Source organism: Lagopus muta, chromosome 14, assembly GCF_023343835.1.
Source record: "Lagopus muta isolate bLagMut1 chromosome 14, bLagMut1 primary, whole genome shotgun sequence".
In the NCBI taxonomy this organism is placed as follows: domain Eukaryota; kingdom Metazoa; phylum Chordata; class Aves; order Galliformes; family Phasianidae; genus Lagopus; species Lagopus muta.
The window spans coordinates 877,848-893,717 of NC_064446.1; the positions used below are offsets into that span (position 1 = coordinate 877,848).

Below are 15,870 nucleotides of genomic sequence, written 5' to 3' on the forward strand. Positions count from 1 at the left end.
CCCGCCGCAGCCAGAGCAGAAACGCTGGGCCGGACACATTGAACGTGAAGGGCACAAGGAGCTGCAGCCAAGAGCCTGGGGGCCGCTGGCAGTATGGGGCTCTGGTCATGGCACAGCTGCAGCCAGGAGGGAGGGCAGCGTGTGCCAGAGGTGCTCACAAAACATCTCTGCAGTGACACAGCCCAGGGCCGGGCATCTCACAGGAGTGCAGCCTCCCTGCTCCTGCTGAGAAGGGAGGACACGAGACAAAGAATAAATACAACCTCCAAAGGCTTCCCTGACCCTGCACCTGCTGCCAGCTGGCTGGGTGGTGGAGCCAAGCAGCCTGAGGTTACAGGAGCACATCTGTTCACATCTGTTCATCTGTCCAGGTGGGAGCTAAAGCTGACTTGTTCGCCTCCTGATCTCCTCCACGAGGCTCTCCCTGCGGATGTTGACCTACACAGAAAGCAGAAGGCTCCATAATTACAAGGCAAGCAGCTGGCTGTGTGGTCCCTGCTGGCCCATGCCGTAATTCACGGCCTTTGGCTGATGAAACTGTGCCACCGTGGCACCAGTCCCTCTATGGGGATCAAGCAGGCAGCAGCATAGACAGAGCTGGGCTCTGCTCCATGACAGTAAGCAACAGAAGTAACGCTCCCACCCAATGACCAAGCACAACGCTCTTCCACTCCTTCCAAAACTGAGGCCAGCACACAGATGACCACCAGGCCCCCTCCTTGTTCCAGCAGGGAACCCTCCCATACCCTGGAAGGAACGTGGAAGCAGCCATAGAGCAATGCTGACCTTCCCTCACTGCAGACCCTTGAGCTCTGGGCACCAAACTCCAAGTATGGGCCTGCACCGGTTCCCAGAGCTCTACAGAACCTGATCCTATGGCTGAACAGGGCATGGAAGGCAGGTCTAAGCTGGGATGGAAGGTGGGGCAGCCCTCACCCCCTCTGAGTCACCAGAGCCTCACCTCCTCCCTGGTTGCCACCACCCGCAGCTTCACAACTCCATCCTTGAGCTCCTGCTCTCCCACAATGGCCACAAGGGGGATGCCCGTGTCCTCGCAGTACTGCAGCTGATTCAGGAGCTTGGGGTTCTTCTTGTACAGTACTTCTGCCTGGAAGGGAACCAGAGCACAAGGCTGCTCTCAGCACTGGCCTGCTGCTCTGTGCCCCATCGTCCCACCAGCATTCCCAGGCCAGTCCAATTGCTAGCCCGTGAATGGGAGGTATGTACAGACGGGCTGACATCAAAAGGCAGGGCACTGCAGCTAAAAAGTAATGCAGAACAGCTCAGAGGAACTTGGAAGACACTGCAGCTCCTGGGAAAGCACCAGGTTGTCCGCTCTAGTGTGTGTCAGACCAGGACTGACACCTGTGGTGTTCCTGAGGCTCAGAAGCCCTATGGAGCATCCCTTCTCTGCTGGGTCTCATGGCAGACTGCCTGCAGCAGGAGCAGTGCACAGACACACGTGGCTTTTTAGACAATGGAAAACACAGCCCAGGCTCCTCCCCTCCTTGCAAGTCTCTGCACCATCCTGTTTTCTGGTGGAAGTGGCATATGACATCACAGCTGCCATTCAGCAGAGGCTGAAGTGCTGCCCTGCTTTGACAATCCATCCTGAGCAAAGCCACAACAGCTTCTGCAGCAGTATAGGGCCAAGCAAGTTGTATCACCCAGCACCCCCTGGAAAACATCTCATCTAGGACACGAAGAGGCAAGCTCCATTCAGAAAGGTGTCTGCTGCCCACCCTCTCCCTGTGAGTCCTTCCTCCCAGAGCAAAGCCAGATGTGGTCCATTTCTGGGCATAAGAAATAAGAGAGCGGATCAGGCAGCTCCTGACTTGACCTTGATTATATTATATTGATTATACCTTGATTCCAGCATCCCACAGCTCAGAGATGAGCTTCAGCCGCTCTTCCAGGAGCTTCTTTTGGGCAGAGGCCACGAGCACTTGTGTCTCTGTTGTCCTGATCTTCTCCTCTGAGGCCTAGAAAGTGGACAAGACTCAAAAGATTCTACAGACACACAGACATACCCAAAGCTCTAAGAACAGCACGCACTTTGGGCAATGCCCAGAGACCCATCCTAGAATCTCAATATCTGTGATTGTTCCATGTTCTGGTGCTTATCCTCGCCTCCTCTCTGTGCTTGCAGGTGTGCACAGGCTGGAGAACGTGCTGAGATGACTGATTTCACTGCCAACTTCTGCCTAGATTGTCTCTCCACACCCAAGGGCCTGCAGCCTCTGGGAGATCTGCTCAGAGTGGCTGAGAGCAGCAGGCCCTGTGGGAGCTGCACAGAGCAGCTGCACGTTCTACAGCCTCTAGTAACTGTGGGTTAGGCTAACAACAGCAAGCTGAGATGTCCCAGCTCTGCCGGTCTCAGTTGGGTCGGGATGCCAAGGGCTCTCCCCACAACAGGACTCTGGGGGAGGGAAATGCATGGCAGTGTTTTGGAATCCTAACCAAGACCTTTTTAGCATCCACTGAACGGGACTGAGAACAAATTGGTAGAACAGCTCTGAGGAAGAGAGAAGAGGAAAATCGTACCTCAAACCCTGACAAAGGCACTGTACTGCCTGCTATGGGACACCCAGCCCCTATCAGGTCTTTGTAGTGCTCTCAGCAGGATGGGCACATGAGCAAGACTGCCCATGAACCTTGCAGAGCAGCACTGGCTGGCCATGAAAGCAGTGTGGTCACAGGGATGCCCAGTGCAGGGGGAACACTGGGGCACCTGACCAAGGCACCTCATACAGCTGGAAATCACAGTGCTCCCTCCAGCTGGAGCTGTAGTGGGGACTGCAGAAAAGGGATCACATCTGAAGCCAGAGAAAACAGGAGATTGAAGTCATTTTGACTTCTTGCTGCAGAACACAGCAAGGCCTGGATAGGTTCTCTATCAGAGACCCACTTCAGCATTTGCTTGACTGGAATAAATGCATGGGGAGAATGCAAACCCTGTGCCTTAGCTGAGTACCAATGCACTCACCTCCAGCCTCTGCTCAAGGATGGAGAAGATCCGCTCAATCCCAATGCTGACCCCCACACACGGCACCTTCCGTCCCTTGGGATCAAACATTCCCACCAGGCCATCATAGCGACCGCCTCCAGCCACGCTCCCAACGCTGACTGACTCCTCTCCATGGTCATTCTCCTGCTGCAGCAGGACAGCCTCATATATCACCCCCGTGTAGTAATCCAGGCCTCGGGCTAGGCTCAGGTCAAAGGAGACCTGCAGGACACAACAGAAGCCCCTTCAGCAACTGTGGACGCGGACCCACGGCTGCCCAGCCAGCAGGGCAGCAGCCCTCCTGCTCTGCTCCTCCTCACCTTCCCCGTGATGCCAAACAGCGTCAGGTACTCAAACAGCAGCTTCATGTCCCCCAGCCCCTCCTTGGCCAGCTTGTTCTGCGACAGCTTTGGGTCCTGGAGAAGCTGCTCAATCAGGTCCAGGCCACCTGCAGGGACAAGTTGTGTCTCAGCTCAGCCAGCGCGGCAGCACCTGCAACGACCCAGGCTGCTGCGTGTGCTGCTTTGTGCCCCTCCATCCCTGCCCAGGACACTGGCCTTGGCCTGCCTGGCATGGAGGAGAGCAGCTGCACTCGTGGGCAGCGCAGCAGAGCAGGGGGGAGGGCAAGGGCTGGATCCCACCGTGCTCACCGTGAAGCTGGACGTACTCCCCGATGCGATCTGCAGCCTCAGGTGAGAGTCCCTTCTCTCCCACCATCTCGCTCCTCACTTCCTCCCATGGCATCTGTGAGGGGGGAGAACAATATCAACCACTGCCTCAGGGATGTGGTCTCTCCTGAGGAAGGTCTCTGACAGCACTGCCCCATGCAGGTGATCAAACACCTGCCCTCAGCACATCTCTGCAGTGCTGAGCTCCATCCGGGTGGTTAAAAGGTTCATGAGAGAAGCAGCAGATTAAATGCCCTCAGGCCACAGTTGTAACTCCATCTCTTGCACTTCCACATGGTGTTTTTGTATCCCAATCCTGCAGTCACCAAAGCTGCCCAAGAACTTCAAGGCCCCACGACTTGCACTGGGCAATATGTTCTTCCTGTGGCTGCACGTGCCCTGCTAGGATGCTGCACCAGCACCAAACTGTGTTCCTAGGAAAACAACCTTGCACTGATGACAGCAGCAGATGAAAGTGAAGACATGCTATGAGGCTGCACACAGTGCAGCATACATCAAACTGACCATCCTTCCCCTGCCCAGAAGGCAGGAAAGTGCTGCCGATCATTTTTTCCAGGCTTGTATTTCTGGTCTCTCACACCTTCTCACTCCAAATGCACTCCTCTGCCTCCTGCTGAACATTGTAACCTTGCCCATACGTGTTCTCCTCACTTCCCTTTGCTGCAGCTCTGACGTCCCTGTCTCTCCCAGGTCCCAAACCAGCCACAACTGTGTGCTGTACATTGAAGTCCTGATCATGCTCAAAAGCTGCTGCAGGCTCTGCGCTCTCAGCCAGAATGCCAGACATCACACTGCCCATCGAGAACAGCACTAGCTTGCCTGCAGTATTTATGAATAAGTCACAGCTGTGACCTCATAAGAGCCCACAGGACACAGACTCAGAGAGCCCTGCAGCCCATACCTTATCGAGTTTGTCAACACTGGAGCAGATCGTTCGGAACTTGCTGTCTGGGACACCACAAACTGCAAACATCCCATCAAGGATGCGCCGATCGTTGACCTGGGAGACAAGGAGAAAGCCATTTACCAGAGCTCAAGCAAGTGCTTCAGATGAGCCCAGTTTTTCTTCTCTCCAGTTCTAAGCACAGAAGAGAGAAACTAGCAGCCACCCTACCTCCATGGGAAACATGTGCCCCAGAAACTCTGGGGTTCTGATGTTCAGGTTATCTCCCAGTGGGAAGGTGGTGAGACAGAGTCAGCTAGAACAGCAAAGAGAAGCAAGGATGGCAGAAGAATCAAACTAATAGTTAATTGAAATCAGCCTATGGGGAGGCTGCCAACATTTTTTGCTGTTTACAGCTTCTGGGTAATTCCTCTCTCCCCATTCCTGGGGAGCTAAGCTGCCTCTCCCCCAAGAGCAGCCAGCTAGGTCAAGCTGTCAGGCTTGGGGAGAGCCATCTCATCCTCCTCCTGGAGCTGCTAACACTCAGCAAGAAGGAAAAGCAGTAGCACTGCAATGGGTTGACCTCAGCTGACTGCCAGGCACCCACCAAGCTGCTCACTACAGGAGGGGAGATGAAAAAGCTTGTGGGTCTCTCCAAAGACAGGCAGATCATTCACAAGGTACCACCAAGATCAGGGCAGCCCCTGATCTCTTCCTGCAGTGCTCATGCTACCAAACCTAGCATTTAAATCCAATACAGGATCCAATACAGGGGCCTACAAATCATCTCATATGTGGATTTGTAAAAACAGCTCAGGAACAGACCACAGACTTAGGGGATTAATTCACTATGTTCCCTGCACTGCCAGTACAAGAACAAAGGGACACTGGATACTTTAAAACCTTGCTGTGAGATTTTCCTTTTCCTTTTTTGACACTGCAAGTCAATTCCATGGTTTAATTATGTTCTGTAAGAGAAGGTAATTGAGACCAAGAGCTTAGCTGAATTCAACATTCCACGGGTAGCGAGAGCACGCGCAGTTAAATTAGATAGAAACAAAGACTGCTTGGGAGGATGTAACCCTCCAGCATCAGTGTATCCCAACAGCCCCCCACAGAAGACACAGAGTTCTTCCTACTGCAGACAAGTTATTCTGCTGTTCCCCATTGCTGGGATGCCTGCTCATCCTCAAAGACATTTTCTGTTGCCACTGGCCAAACACAACCCAGCTGCACTGGATCTGGAGAGGCAGTTCCTAAGCACAGCTCATCTCTGACAGGTCCCTGGGCAAGTAACCGAGCACGGGGCAGGGCTGGCAGCTCAGGGTGCAGCACCCAGCCCACACTGTTCTTTCCCTGCATAGCACAGCAACCCTGCTGACCTCCTACACACCAGGCCCTCCTACCTACTGCTCTCCTACAGCCTTCCCTGCTTTGGCAGGGGGGTTGGACTCGATGATCTCTGGAGGTCCCTTCCAACCCCTACAATTCTGTGATTCTGTGATTCCCATCCCAGCTGAGCACCATGTGCTGCCACACCAGGGTAAGAGAGGTGTTTTGAAGCACATGGCAATCAGCCTAATCCCCATTAGAGCACTGCTCTTCCTCTGGAAGGGGCCTCAGTGCTGGGAAGGAGTTGATGGGAGGCAGGAGTTTGCTCATGGCACACAGGAGAAATCCCTCCTAAAGGGACTGAGATAGCTGTGACAAGGGCAGGAACCCTGGGCTGGAGATGGTATTTAACTGCAGGCAGTGAATGTAAGAGTCAGCTTTTTTCTTGACTGCTAGACGTTTTGCAGGCGACCATGGCAGATGCCACAGAGAACTCTGCTAATTATGGCCTCAGGAGACCTCCTTGCATTCCCACCTTAGAGGTCCTGAGATGAAGCACAGCCTTTCAGCACACACACTGCAGGAGGGCAGAGAGGCAAGACGACAAGTGCTCTGGATCTGGCCTCAGCGGGCAGGTGCTACAACCACCCAGTACAACCATGGCTGCTTCCCACTGTGGCCCAAAGGCACCTGCCTGAGGATCCAGTCCTGGCCTCACCTTAATGAGGAAGTCCCCGAGCTGCAGGTCACTCAGGATCTCGTGCACTATCTTCAGGCACTCAGCATCTGGAATCATCGGGTCAAACTGCCCCGCGATGTCAAAATCCTGAGGCACAAGAACAGGCAGAGAGGACTTCAGCACTGCTGGTATGGCTGCAGCCACAGCTTCCACCCTGCTGTTAAAAGCACTTTGTTTACAAAAGGCAGCAAAAACAGGGCGGAAAACAACAACAAAGACAGAGAGAGCATCAGGAACAAATAAACCGAACAGAGGAATCAGAAAGGAAAGGAGATCTTGGTCCTCAAAACGTTCTTTTTTATTTTCCCCTTCAAGCAAATCAAGATACTGGTAAGGCACACAGGGGGAATAAGACAGCAGGAGTGATCTCAACTGACACAAAACCAAAGTTTCAGCTGCAAAGACAGAAAATGAAATCAAAAACTCTGAGTGGCCTCCACCATGGATTGGCAGAAAAAGCACCAGTATGCACAGCTACAGCTTAACAGCAAGACGTTTCAATGCCCCGTGGTAGGAAAACAGGAAAGACGTTCTGTTCACCTCTCATTTACAAATCCACAAACGCAGTTTTTTATCAGATTTTGAGTTAAAGAACAATTAGGGACATGGAACTGAATGGTGAGTAAATTTCAGTGCAGTTTCACTGAGCTTCCAAAATAAAATGGGACAATGGAGAAGGAAAGAATTGTGATTGCATCAGTCAGTCCTCTGATAGCTGAACGTGAGGAAGGATGATGCAATCCCCATGGAAGCTGGGCAGGACATTGGGGAAAAAAGAAACCACACACAAATATCCAAGGGCTGCTCAATCGCACTTAATAAAGATGCAGAAAAGAGCTACAAGGCACGCTGGGTACCAGGGAGCAGCAAAGCAAAGCACCTCCAGGGAGAGCAGGTAACAGCTTCACCCACCTAGGCTAGGAGAGGAAGACTGCTCTAAACGTTTCCAAAATGCTCATTAGGGAAAGGGAAGAAAGCAGTATGTAGGGACACCCATTTAAACAGGACACCACCTCTTGAAGAACTGCACTGGCACGAGGAAAAGTGAACTGTCAAACACAAGTTTTGCCCGGATGCAAGAAGACTCCCCAGTTAGCCTACAAATGAGACCCTGGAGATACCCCAAGTTGTCTGAAAAAGGAAATCCACCAAGGTCAGAAGCTGGAAGGTATCATCAGGAATTGCATGAGGAAAGAGAAATATTCTCACTTAAGTTTACTTGTGGCACAGAGCCCTTGGAGTGGTGTTAGCACAGTGGAACAAATCCATTCCTCAGGGCTACCACACTTGTCTGGGAAAGTCACAAAGGAAACTGCTTTCTTTGTTCTGTAATTTGGCCTCTGGGTTTTTCCTTACTTTGAAATAGAACGGACTAAGCATGGGATGGAAGCAATGGGTGCTGTGGCTAAGTTGCTCATCTGGCAAGAGCTGAACAGCCGAGCGTGTGAGCAAGATGCGAACCAGATTTGGGATCCCAAGGGAATTCTTCCCCTCAACCAAACTGGCAAGCACTGTGAGATGGAGCAAGGAGCTGCTGCCCTCCACAGTGCAAAACACCACCCGTACCCAGAGGTCACAATGGCTCGGAGCCCTGGCAAGGCACTGCTCTGTGCTACAGCCAATGATCTCAGCCTCTCCCACTCTTGAGCTGCTTTACAAACCCAAAGGGGAACACGATGGAGAAGAAGAGCTTCCCAGAGCTGCAGGGAAGGTGGCTGCGGGAAAACAGCCACAGTCCTACATCCCCACCACCACTGCCCAGCCTCCAGCACTGCAGCTGGCCACACTCACACACTGGTAGAACTCCCTGTAGCGGCCCCTGGTCATGGCCGGGTTGTCCCTCCTGTACACCTTCGCGATGTGGTAGCGCTTGATGTTGGTGATTTTGTTCATTGCCAAGTAGCGAGCGAAGGGCACCTGCGACCACAGGGTTAAGGATGGGAAGGAGGGATCACCCAGCTATCAGTCACGGGCAGCGTTGTAGCCTCGCTATCTCCCCAGCACAGGCACACGGCACCACACGTGGCACACACCTTTGGTCAAAGCAACAGCTAAGAGATGCTGGACCGGCCGCAGCTCCTCAAGATCTCCACAAACACCCCAGATACAGCCCGCACATCCTGCCACACCGACCTAATGGGCACCTTTCAGTGCTGCCTTAGGTTAGACCTCACCTGGTCTGGATACCCTGCTGTAGAAAGAACTCCGCTCAGCAGAGATCTTCCTTCTCTCTACCTACCAGCATTATTTTGACTAATTTAAGCAACAGGCAGCGTAAATAACCAAACAGCAGTTCTGCACCCACTGTACCACGTTACCTTTTCACATTCTCCCTGCCTGGAGGGGGTCAATACCAAAGATTTGACCTCCCACCCTCCTCCCTGCCGCTCTGGGCAGCGCAGCCACAGAAGGAGGGCAGCAAAGATAACAAAACCCCTCAGCACTGGCTGTTGCAGGATACAGTTAGGTCATAGCGCAGGGACAGCAGCTCTCCTCCTTGATCTTTCAAATCATAGATAAGCTTCGAGTCCTCTCCATATTTCCCCGTCAGCGTCTCCTACAAAAACAGAAAAAAAAGACACGAACAAACAGCATCTTCAGTGTCAAGTGATGAAGCCTAGAGCACAGAGAATAAAGAGAAAGGGAGAGCACTCGGAAGATGGAAGGAGAACACTCAGCCATAAAGAGTGGCTCCCAAGTGCAAGCTCCCCATCAGCTCAGCTGATGTGTTGCACTCTCACTGACCTTCAGCTCAAACACTGGTGTGTCAATGACTTCTGCTCCATGGCGCTTGAAGCAGGTGATGATAGCACTGAAGACTCTCTCACGAATGGCCATTTGCTTGGGGCCATAGTCCCGTGTGCCCTGGGACGAGGTGAGGGAAAGAAAAGCAAAGAGCACGTTAGGTTAGAAGTACGTAGTGGCAGACAGATGTGAGAAGTGATGCAAAGAATCCATTGCTTAAACGGCCAGAAGGATCAGGCCCGTATTTTGACAATTTGATATCATTAAATTCACCAGTATGGGTCCCTTTTTACTACTCCCCACTGTTAGGAGTCGCTGAATTATGGCAGTGACAGCCTTTAGGTTCCCAGGCACACATAACTCACTGTCAATTAACTGTTCCTTTCATTTTCAAGGGCCTGACAATCAGCAGAGGCAGACAGCAGGAGCTCCCCACCCAGGGGCGGTGCAGCAATGGGGGAGCTTGCAGCAGTGCACTGGCACAGCTGGTACAGGCTGGGAACACAAACCACTTCTCCTGACACTCAGAGAGCCACAAAATCCTCATTCTGCATATTTGAATAGTGAGACCTTTCTCTTCCCAGGCCCAGCACCACAGTTAGTGTTTACTAAAACAGGGGAATGGACAAGGGAGGCTGTCCTGAAGCACATCCTTTAAGTCACGGGCATTAAGTAATGGTTTTTACACAGGAGCAACCTGTACTCATGGTATCCGCAACCATCTCCACGCCTCAGCACCAAAGCAGTGGCTTTCAAGTCAGCTGCTAGCACTGAAATACGAAGAAACAAAGAAGCTCCAGCACAAATCGTATTCCCAGCAGCCGGAGGCATCCTGACAGGCTGCCGCGCAGGGAAGGCTCCTGGAACGGCACAAAGCAACGCCTGCAGCCGGGCAGAGCTGCACTGAGCGTTATGACCGCTGCCCGCATCTCCACGTGCTCCGAGCAGCTCGGGACAGCGAGGAGGAGCGGCACGGCGCCCGGCGCAGCTCACCTTGGGGGTCTTGAGCACGAACTTGTGCTTCCCCTCATCTCCGCCCAGCTGCGCCTTCATCTCCAGCAGCTTCGCCACCTCCTTGGCGATCTGCGAGGGAAAGAAAGGCTCGGTGAGCTCGATGAACCCGGCGAGCCCCGCACACGCCGGGCCCCTCCCCTCAGAACGCAGCCGCACCTCGTCGGGCTCGGCCTTGTTCTGCTTCAGCCGCCGCACCACCTCCGCCTGCTCCCGCACCGCCGCCTCGTCCGCCATCGCCGTCTCTGTGCCCGGCCGCGCATGCGCACTGCCGCTCCGGACAGCTCCCGGGACCGCGCATGCGCATTGCCTTGTCCCCGAAACTGCGCATGCACACTGCCTCTCCGGACGGCTCCGGGACTGCGCATGCGCATTGCCTCCTTTCCCCTCCCCTCCCCCCCCCCCCCCCCCCCGGACTCCGCATGCGCAGTAGCGTTCCGGACAGCTCCCGGTCCCGCGTCTTCACAGCGCCGGGCTGCCCCGCGACCACCCAGCAGGCCGAGCGATGGCTGCGGAGCCTTTTCTTTCTTTCTGTTTTATTTCCTATCATACAACGAGGCTCCAGCCGCCCACCCCCTATAGGAGCACCGCAGCCCCGTGCTCCCGGCGCTGAGGGTCAGGTCTCACCGGACCCCACGCCGGCGGTCACCATCAGCGGCCCTCGGCTGCCCGCAGCCCAGCCTGGCTGCACAGCGCGGCCGGCTCCTCACAGCGCTCACAGGCCGCGTTGCAGCTTCCCAGCAGCAGCACAGCCCCGTCCGTAAGGCAAGAGGTGCTGCCGTGCGCAGCCAGCCCTGCCCCGAGGCAAGCAGGGGCTCGGCTTTCACTGGCTGTATCTGCTGTGCCAGTCTGCCTGCCCTCGCTGTGCCACCTTGTTCGCCAGCACTGACCTCCTGCTCAGCCTCACATCATGCTGGTTCAGGGCACAGAAGCTCAGCCTGGCCAGCAGCCATTAACCAAGGTATGGCACTACACGTGATTTTTAAAACCTGCTTGCTCCTTCTGCCCGCTGCCACGGCCTGAGACTGCCACGCAATCCTAATCACAGGGTTTTGAGGAGCAGGAAGGTAATGGCTATGGGCAGTGGGGTTTCCAGTTGTGCAGCTCAGGACAGGAAAGTGCTAGGGCACCAGCCTTCTTCTGATCTCAGCAGCAAGCTGTTCTCTTGGGATATCAACCTACAAAGCAAGCAGAAAGGACCAGTTATCTGCCAGATCCACAATACAGCTCTCCAGTGGAATTCCAGGAAAACCCAGAGCCTTTTGGGAGCAGCTGGATTTTGGGAACACCTCTGAAACTTGCTGTAGAGACATTCTCACCTCCTCTCTTGTTGCAACATCTCGCAACTTGACAACTCCATCCCTCAGCTCCTGCTCTCCTATAATGGCAACAAGGGGGATGCCCATGTCTTCGCAATACTGCAGCTGTTTTAGCAGTTTAGGGTCCTTTCTGTACATCATTTCTGCCTAGAAGGAAGCAGTGGCGAATCATCAGTGCAAATTGGCTCTTGGAACAAAACAGCAGGCACTACAACTCCACAGAAATCTCACTGCTCCTGCAGCCAGCAGTTGCCTTTAGTGCTCTCGGGTCTCTGGATTTCATGCAGACCCTGATGCTGCACAGCCAGCCAGCAGAGTCAGGCTCTGCTAAAACTTCACTGAGGCTTTCCCTCCCTGACTCCTTCCAGCACCAAGCCCACACCCTGATTTTACCTTGATTCCTGCATCCCAGAGCTCAGAGATGAGCTTCAGTCTTGCACTGAGTAAATGTTTCTGAGGTGTAGCCACCATCACTTGTGTCTCAGTCATTCGGACTTTCTCCCCTGAAGCCTGTGGAGACAGACGTGTTCATGGAAGCGCCTGTGTCAGCAGGCTAGCAGCTCATCTAGTAGCAGCAGCTCACATATTTCATCACACTAGACCTAAAAATAACTAAGGGGCTTTCTCTGAAACCTCTTTAGTGATTGTACAAAATGCTGCTCACAACTGTAACCTGATGGAATCTATGTTCTGCATGGATGTTTAGGCTTGAGATGACTCATCCTCACCTCCAAAATCCTTCCCTCCTCAACACTGTGGAGCTCAAGTTACAAATAACTACTTCTGAGAGCCCACCCCCATACAAAACACTGCCAGCAGCTCCTACCTTCATTCTGTGCTCAAGGATGGAGAAGATCCGCTCAATCCCAATGCTGACCCCCACACACGGCACCTTCCGTCCCTTGGGATCAAACATTCCCACCAGGCCATCATAGCGACCGCCTCCAGCCACGCTCCCAACGCTGACTGACTCCTCTCCATGGTCATTCTCCTGCTGCAGCAGGACAGCCTCATATATCACCCCCGTGTAGTAATCCAGGCCTCGGGCTAGGCTCAGGTCAAAGGAGACCTGCAGGACACAACAGAAGCCCCTTCAGCAACTGTGGACGCGGACCCACGGCTGCCCAGCCAGCAGGGCAGCAGCCCTCCTGCTCTGCTCCTCCTCACCTTCCCCGTGATGCCAAACAGCGTCAGGTACTCAAACAGCAGCTTCATGTCCCCCAGCCCCTCCTTGGCCAGCTTGTTCTGCGACAGCTTTGGGTCCTGGAGAAGCTGCTCAATCAGGTCCAGGCCACCTGCAGGGACAAGTTGTGTCTCAGCTCAGCCAGCGCGGCAGCACCTGCAACGACCCAGGCTGCTGCGTGTGCTGCTTTGTGCCCCTCCATCCCTGCCCAGGACACTGGCCTTGGCCTGCCTGGCATGGAGGAGAGCAGCTGCACTCGTGGGCAGCGCAGCAGAGCAGGGGGGAGGGCAAGGGCTGGATCCCACCGTGCTCACCGTGAAGCTGGACGTACTCCCCGATGCGATCTGCAGCCTCAGGTGAGAGTCCCTTCTCTCCCACCATCTCGCTCCTCACTTCCTCCCATGGCATCTAAGGTGAATAAAGAGCATCTGTCACTGCAGAACATTCGCATCAGACACAGTCTCCAGAGGCCCCTGTATCCAGCACATATGCTATAATGTAACATAATTGTCCGTGAGCAGTCCTTACTAATGATCTCTGTGTATCTCACACAGATTGTTAACTAAGATCAGTGAAAATGCCAGGTCTTACTTTTTGCCATTGATATCAGCCCAGAATCTCTTTGTGTCCTTTACAATTAGTAATGGCTTAATTATTATGATAGTGCCCTGCACCTGACATCCAACCCGAGACTGGAAGTGACCTGCTGTAGGAACACAGTGCTTACCTTGTCCAGCTTGTCCAGAGTAGAGCACATAGTTGAAAGTTTGCTCTCCGGGATGCCACAAATGGCAAACATGCCATTCAAAATTCGTCTGTCGTTAACCTGGGGGTTGGAGAAGCATGCTTAGCTCAGAAAAGATGTTCTACTGCAATTTCCTCCTGCCCTTGTGCAAGGAGTGCTAGAAGCACAGCTGCTGGGAGTCTGCTTGCGTCCTTTGACTGGTGTCTCAATCCCACAGCACTCTAGAGCCAGGAAGTGAAGGCACAAACTTGTATAGAATACCTGGCTCTGGTCTCACCTTAATGAGAAAATCCCCAATCTGCAGCTCGCTCAGGATCTCATGCATTATCTTCAGGCACTCAGCATCAGGAATCATAGGGTCATACTGGCCGGCAATGTCAAAATCCTGAGGCACAAGAAAAGGCAGAGACTCTGGCACAGCTGGGCAGCTGCTGAAGCCTGGCTCTCAGCTGTTCACCCATGCACTCTCCCCCCTCCCCTGGCCCAGGACCACAACACTCACGCACTGGTAGAACTCCCTGTAGCGGCCCCTGGTCATGGCCGGGTTGTCCCGCCTGTACACCTTTGCGATGTGGTAGCGCTTGATATTGGTGATTTTGTTCATTGCCAAGTAGCGAGCGAAGGGCACCTGGGGGAGTGAAGAGTTAAGGATGGGAACGAGGAAGATCCTCTGAGGTGCAGAAAGATAAACCTCAATCTCCCCGTCTTCGTCTCACCTCCAGAGCAGGTACAAACACTGGAAGCACAGCCTGGCTGAAGATGAGTACCACTATCATGAGAACACTGCGCTCCTGTAGCACAACTGCACTTGCTCCACAATCACAGCACATCAACACCTTGCCAACATAGAGTTCTACCAGTTCGTTTTGCTTTCCTAAGGTGTGACACAAAGAAAACACAACATATAGTGTTTCTATAGGTTTTTAGGCATGTTGTGGAGATGGAGAAGGCCCAGGATGGATGCCTGCTTTCTACGTGCAGCAAACACTGTTGCTTTCTCAGAACTATCGGAAAGGTGGCATAGCCTGGACAGGAGGGCACAGAGCTGGGCACTGTAACAAGGAAGCAGTATGACCAGCGGTGTGGAGCACACTGGATGAGCACAGACTAGGGATGAGAGAGTAGCTTTGCTGCAGATACCAGACTGATTGGAAGGATGTTCACTGGTTCTAGTAGGAAGGAGCTTTTAGCCATCTTGATGGGAAAAAGTTAGGATCTGCAGACAGGCCAGGACATGGATGATGTACCTAATGTCTTTAAACTAGGCAGAGGAGGCTGTAATCTCAGTTTGTCTCTGCTCCTGCCACCAAAGCTGCATATTCTGTGTGCAGTAAAGGCAGGATACGGTCAGGTCATAGCGCAGGGCCAGCAGCTCTCCTCCCTGATCCTGCAGCTCATAGATGAGCCTCGAGTTGTCTCCATACTTCTCCATCAGCATTTCCTAGAGAGAAACGAGGTGACTGTCAGAGGAGGCAAGGCACTGTCAGACACAAAGCTTGCAGTCCCCAGCACAGATGACAAGTGGGGGAGTCAGCGACCTCTGAGCAGTTGACCCCAACCCAAAGCTCAGCTGTGAGCCGTCACTGAGGCAGGATGTTTATTTTTTGGTCTGCGAGGTGAGAGCAGCATGGCCTCCCCATCCCCCTGGAGATTCCCAACCCCTTGTATAAAGGACAGGGTACAGGGTGAGGTGCCCCGGAAGAAGCGCATAGGACAGAAGGGCACCCCATTCCCACTGGGGAACCCCGGCGGACACCCCTCACCTCCCAGCGCACCCCGAACCGCGGCCCTAAGTCCTCACCCGCAGCTCCAGCACGGGGGTGTCGATGGCTGCCGCCCCGTGCCGTTTGAAGCACGACACCACGGTGCGGAAGAGCCGCTCTCGGAGCGCCATCTGCGCGGGGTGGTGGTCGCGGGTGCCCTGGGCGGGACGAAGAGCGGCCGCTGAGCGCCGGGACAGCCCCGAGCGCACCGCACGGCGCCGTGCCGTACCGCCCTTACCTTGGGCGTCTTCAGAACCGAACCATGCTCAGCACCGGTTGAACCCGCCGCCGCCCGCACCTGCCGGCAGAGGAGCCCGAGCAGCAGCGGGCCAGGGGGCGCGCAGGGCCGGGGGAGCCGAAGTGGGCGACGGGCGGCCGCGGCGACGGAGAGCACCCGCAACATGGCCAAACCGAGACCATCGAGTTCCCACCGCGGGGCGAGACCAGTGCACCG

The 15,870-nt window shown here is 54.2% G+C and overlaps 1 protein-coding gene across 5 annotated transcripts; it reads right to left on the reverse strand.

Annotated features, from left to right (window-relative positions):
- Positions 1–39: 39 nt before the first annotated feature.
- Positions 40–15,850, reverse strand: HARS1 (histidyl-tRNA synthetase 1). Of its 5 annotated transcripts, none has more exons than XM_048960831.1 (13): positions 15,655–15,850; positions 15,455–15,574; positions 14,999–15,094; positions 14,216–14,281; positions 8,442–8,501; positions 6,630–6,737; positions 4,598–4,696; positions 3,658–3,751; positions 3,328–3,455; positions 2,987–3,229; positions 1,866–1,982; positions 962–1,108; positions 40–438 (listed from the first exon to the last, which is right to left on the reverse strand). In XM_048960831.1, the coding sequence occupies exons 1-13, from the start codon at positions 15,817–15,819 to the stop codon at positions 379–381; spliced, it is 1,503 nt and encodes a 500-aa protein (XP_048816788.1). In that variant the 5' UTR covers positions 15,820–15,850; the 3' UTR covers positions 40–378. The 5 variants fall into 5 exon arrangements, with proteins under 5 accessions (XP_048816788.1, XP_048816790.1, XP_048816787.1 ...); XM_048960830.1 differs by lacking the exons at positions 14,216–14,281; positions 14,999–15,094; positions 15,455–15,574; positions 15,655–15,850 and adding exons at positions 9,112–9,207; positions 9,396–9,515; positions 10,389–10,478; positions 10,566–10,700 and having other exon boundaries at positions 54–438; positions 8,442–8,567; XM_048960832.1 differs by lacking the exons at positions 40–438; positions 962–1,108; positions 1,866–1,982; ... (4 more) ...; positions 6,630–6,737; positions 8,442–8,501 and adding exons at positions 10,899–11,584; positions 11,726–11,872; positions 12,119–12,235; ... (3 more) ...; positions 13,636–13,734; positions 13,931–14,038 and having other exon boundaries at positions 14,156–14,281.
- Between the last annotated feature and the right edge of the window lie 20 nt (positions 15,851–15,870).

Coding starts and splice junctions, on each gene's coding strand:
- HARS1 (XM_048960830.1), bottom strand. CDS start 10,643: ATGGCGGACGAGGCGGCGGTGCGGGAGCAGGCGGAGGTGGTGCGGCGG. Junction 8,568..9,111: donor CCCTGCGCTATGACCTAACT/GTATCCTGCAAC, acceptor CTGTGGTCGCAG/GTGCCCTTCGCTCGCTACTT. Junction 1,983..2,986: donor TCCTTGAGCAGAGGCTGGAG/GTGAGTGCATTG, acceptor TCCACTTTCTAG/GCCTCAGAGGAGAAGATCAG.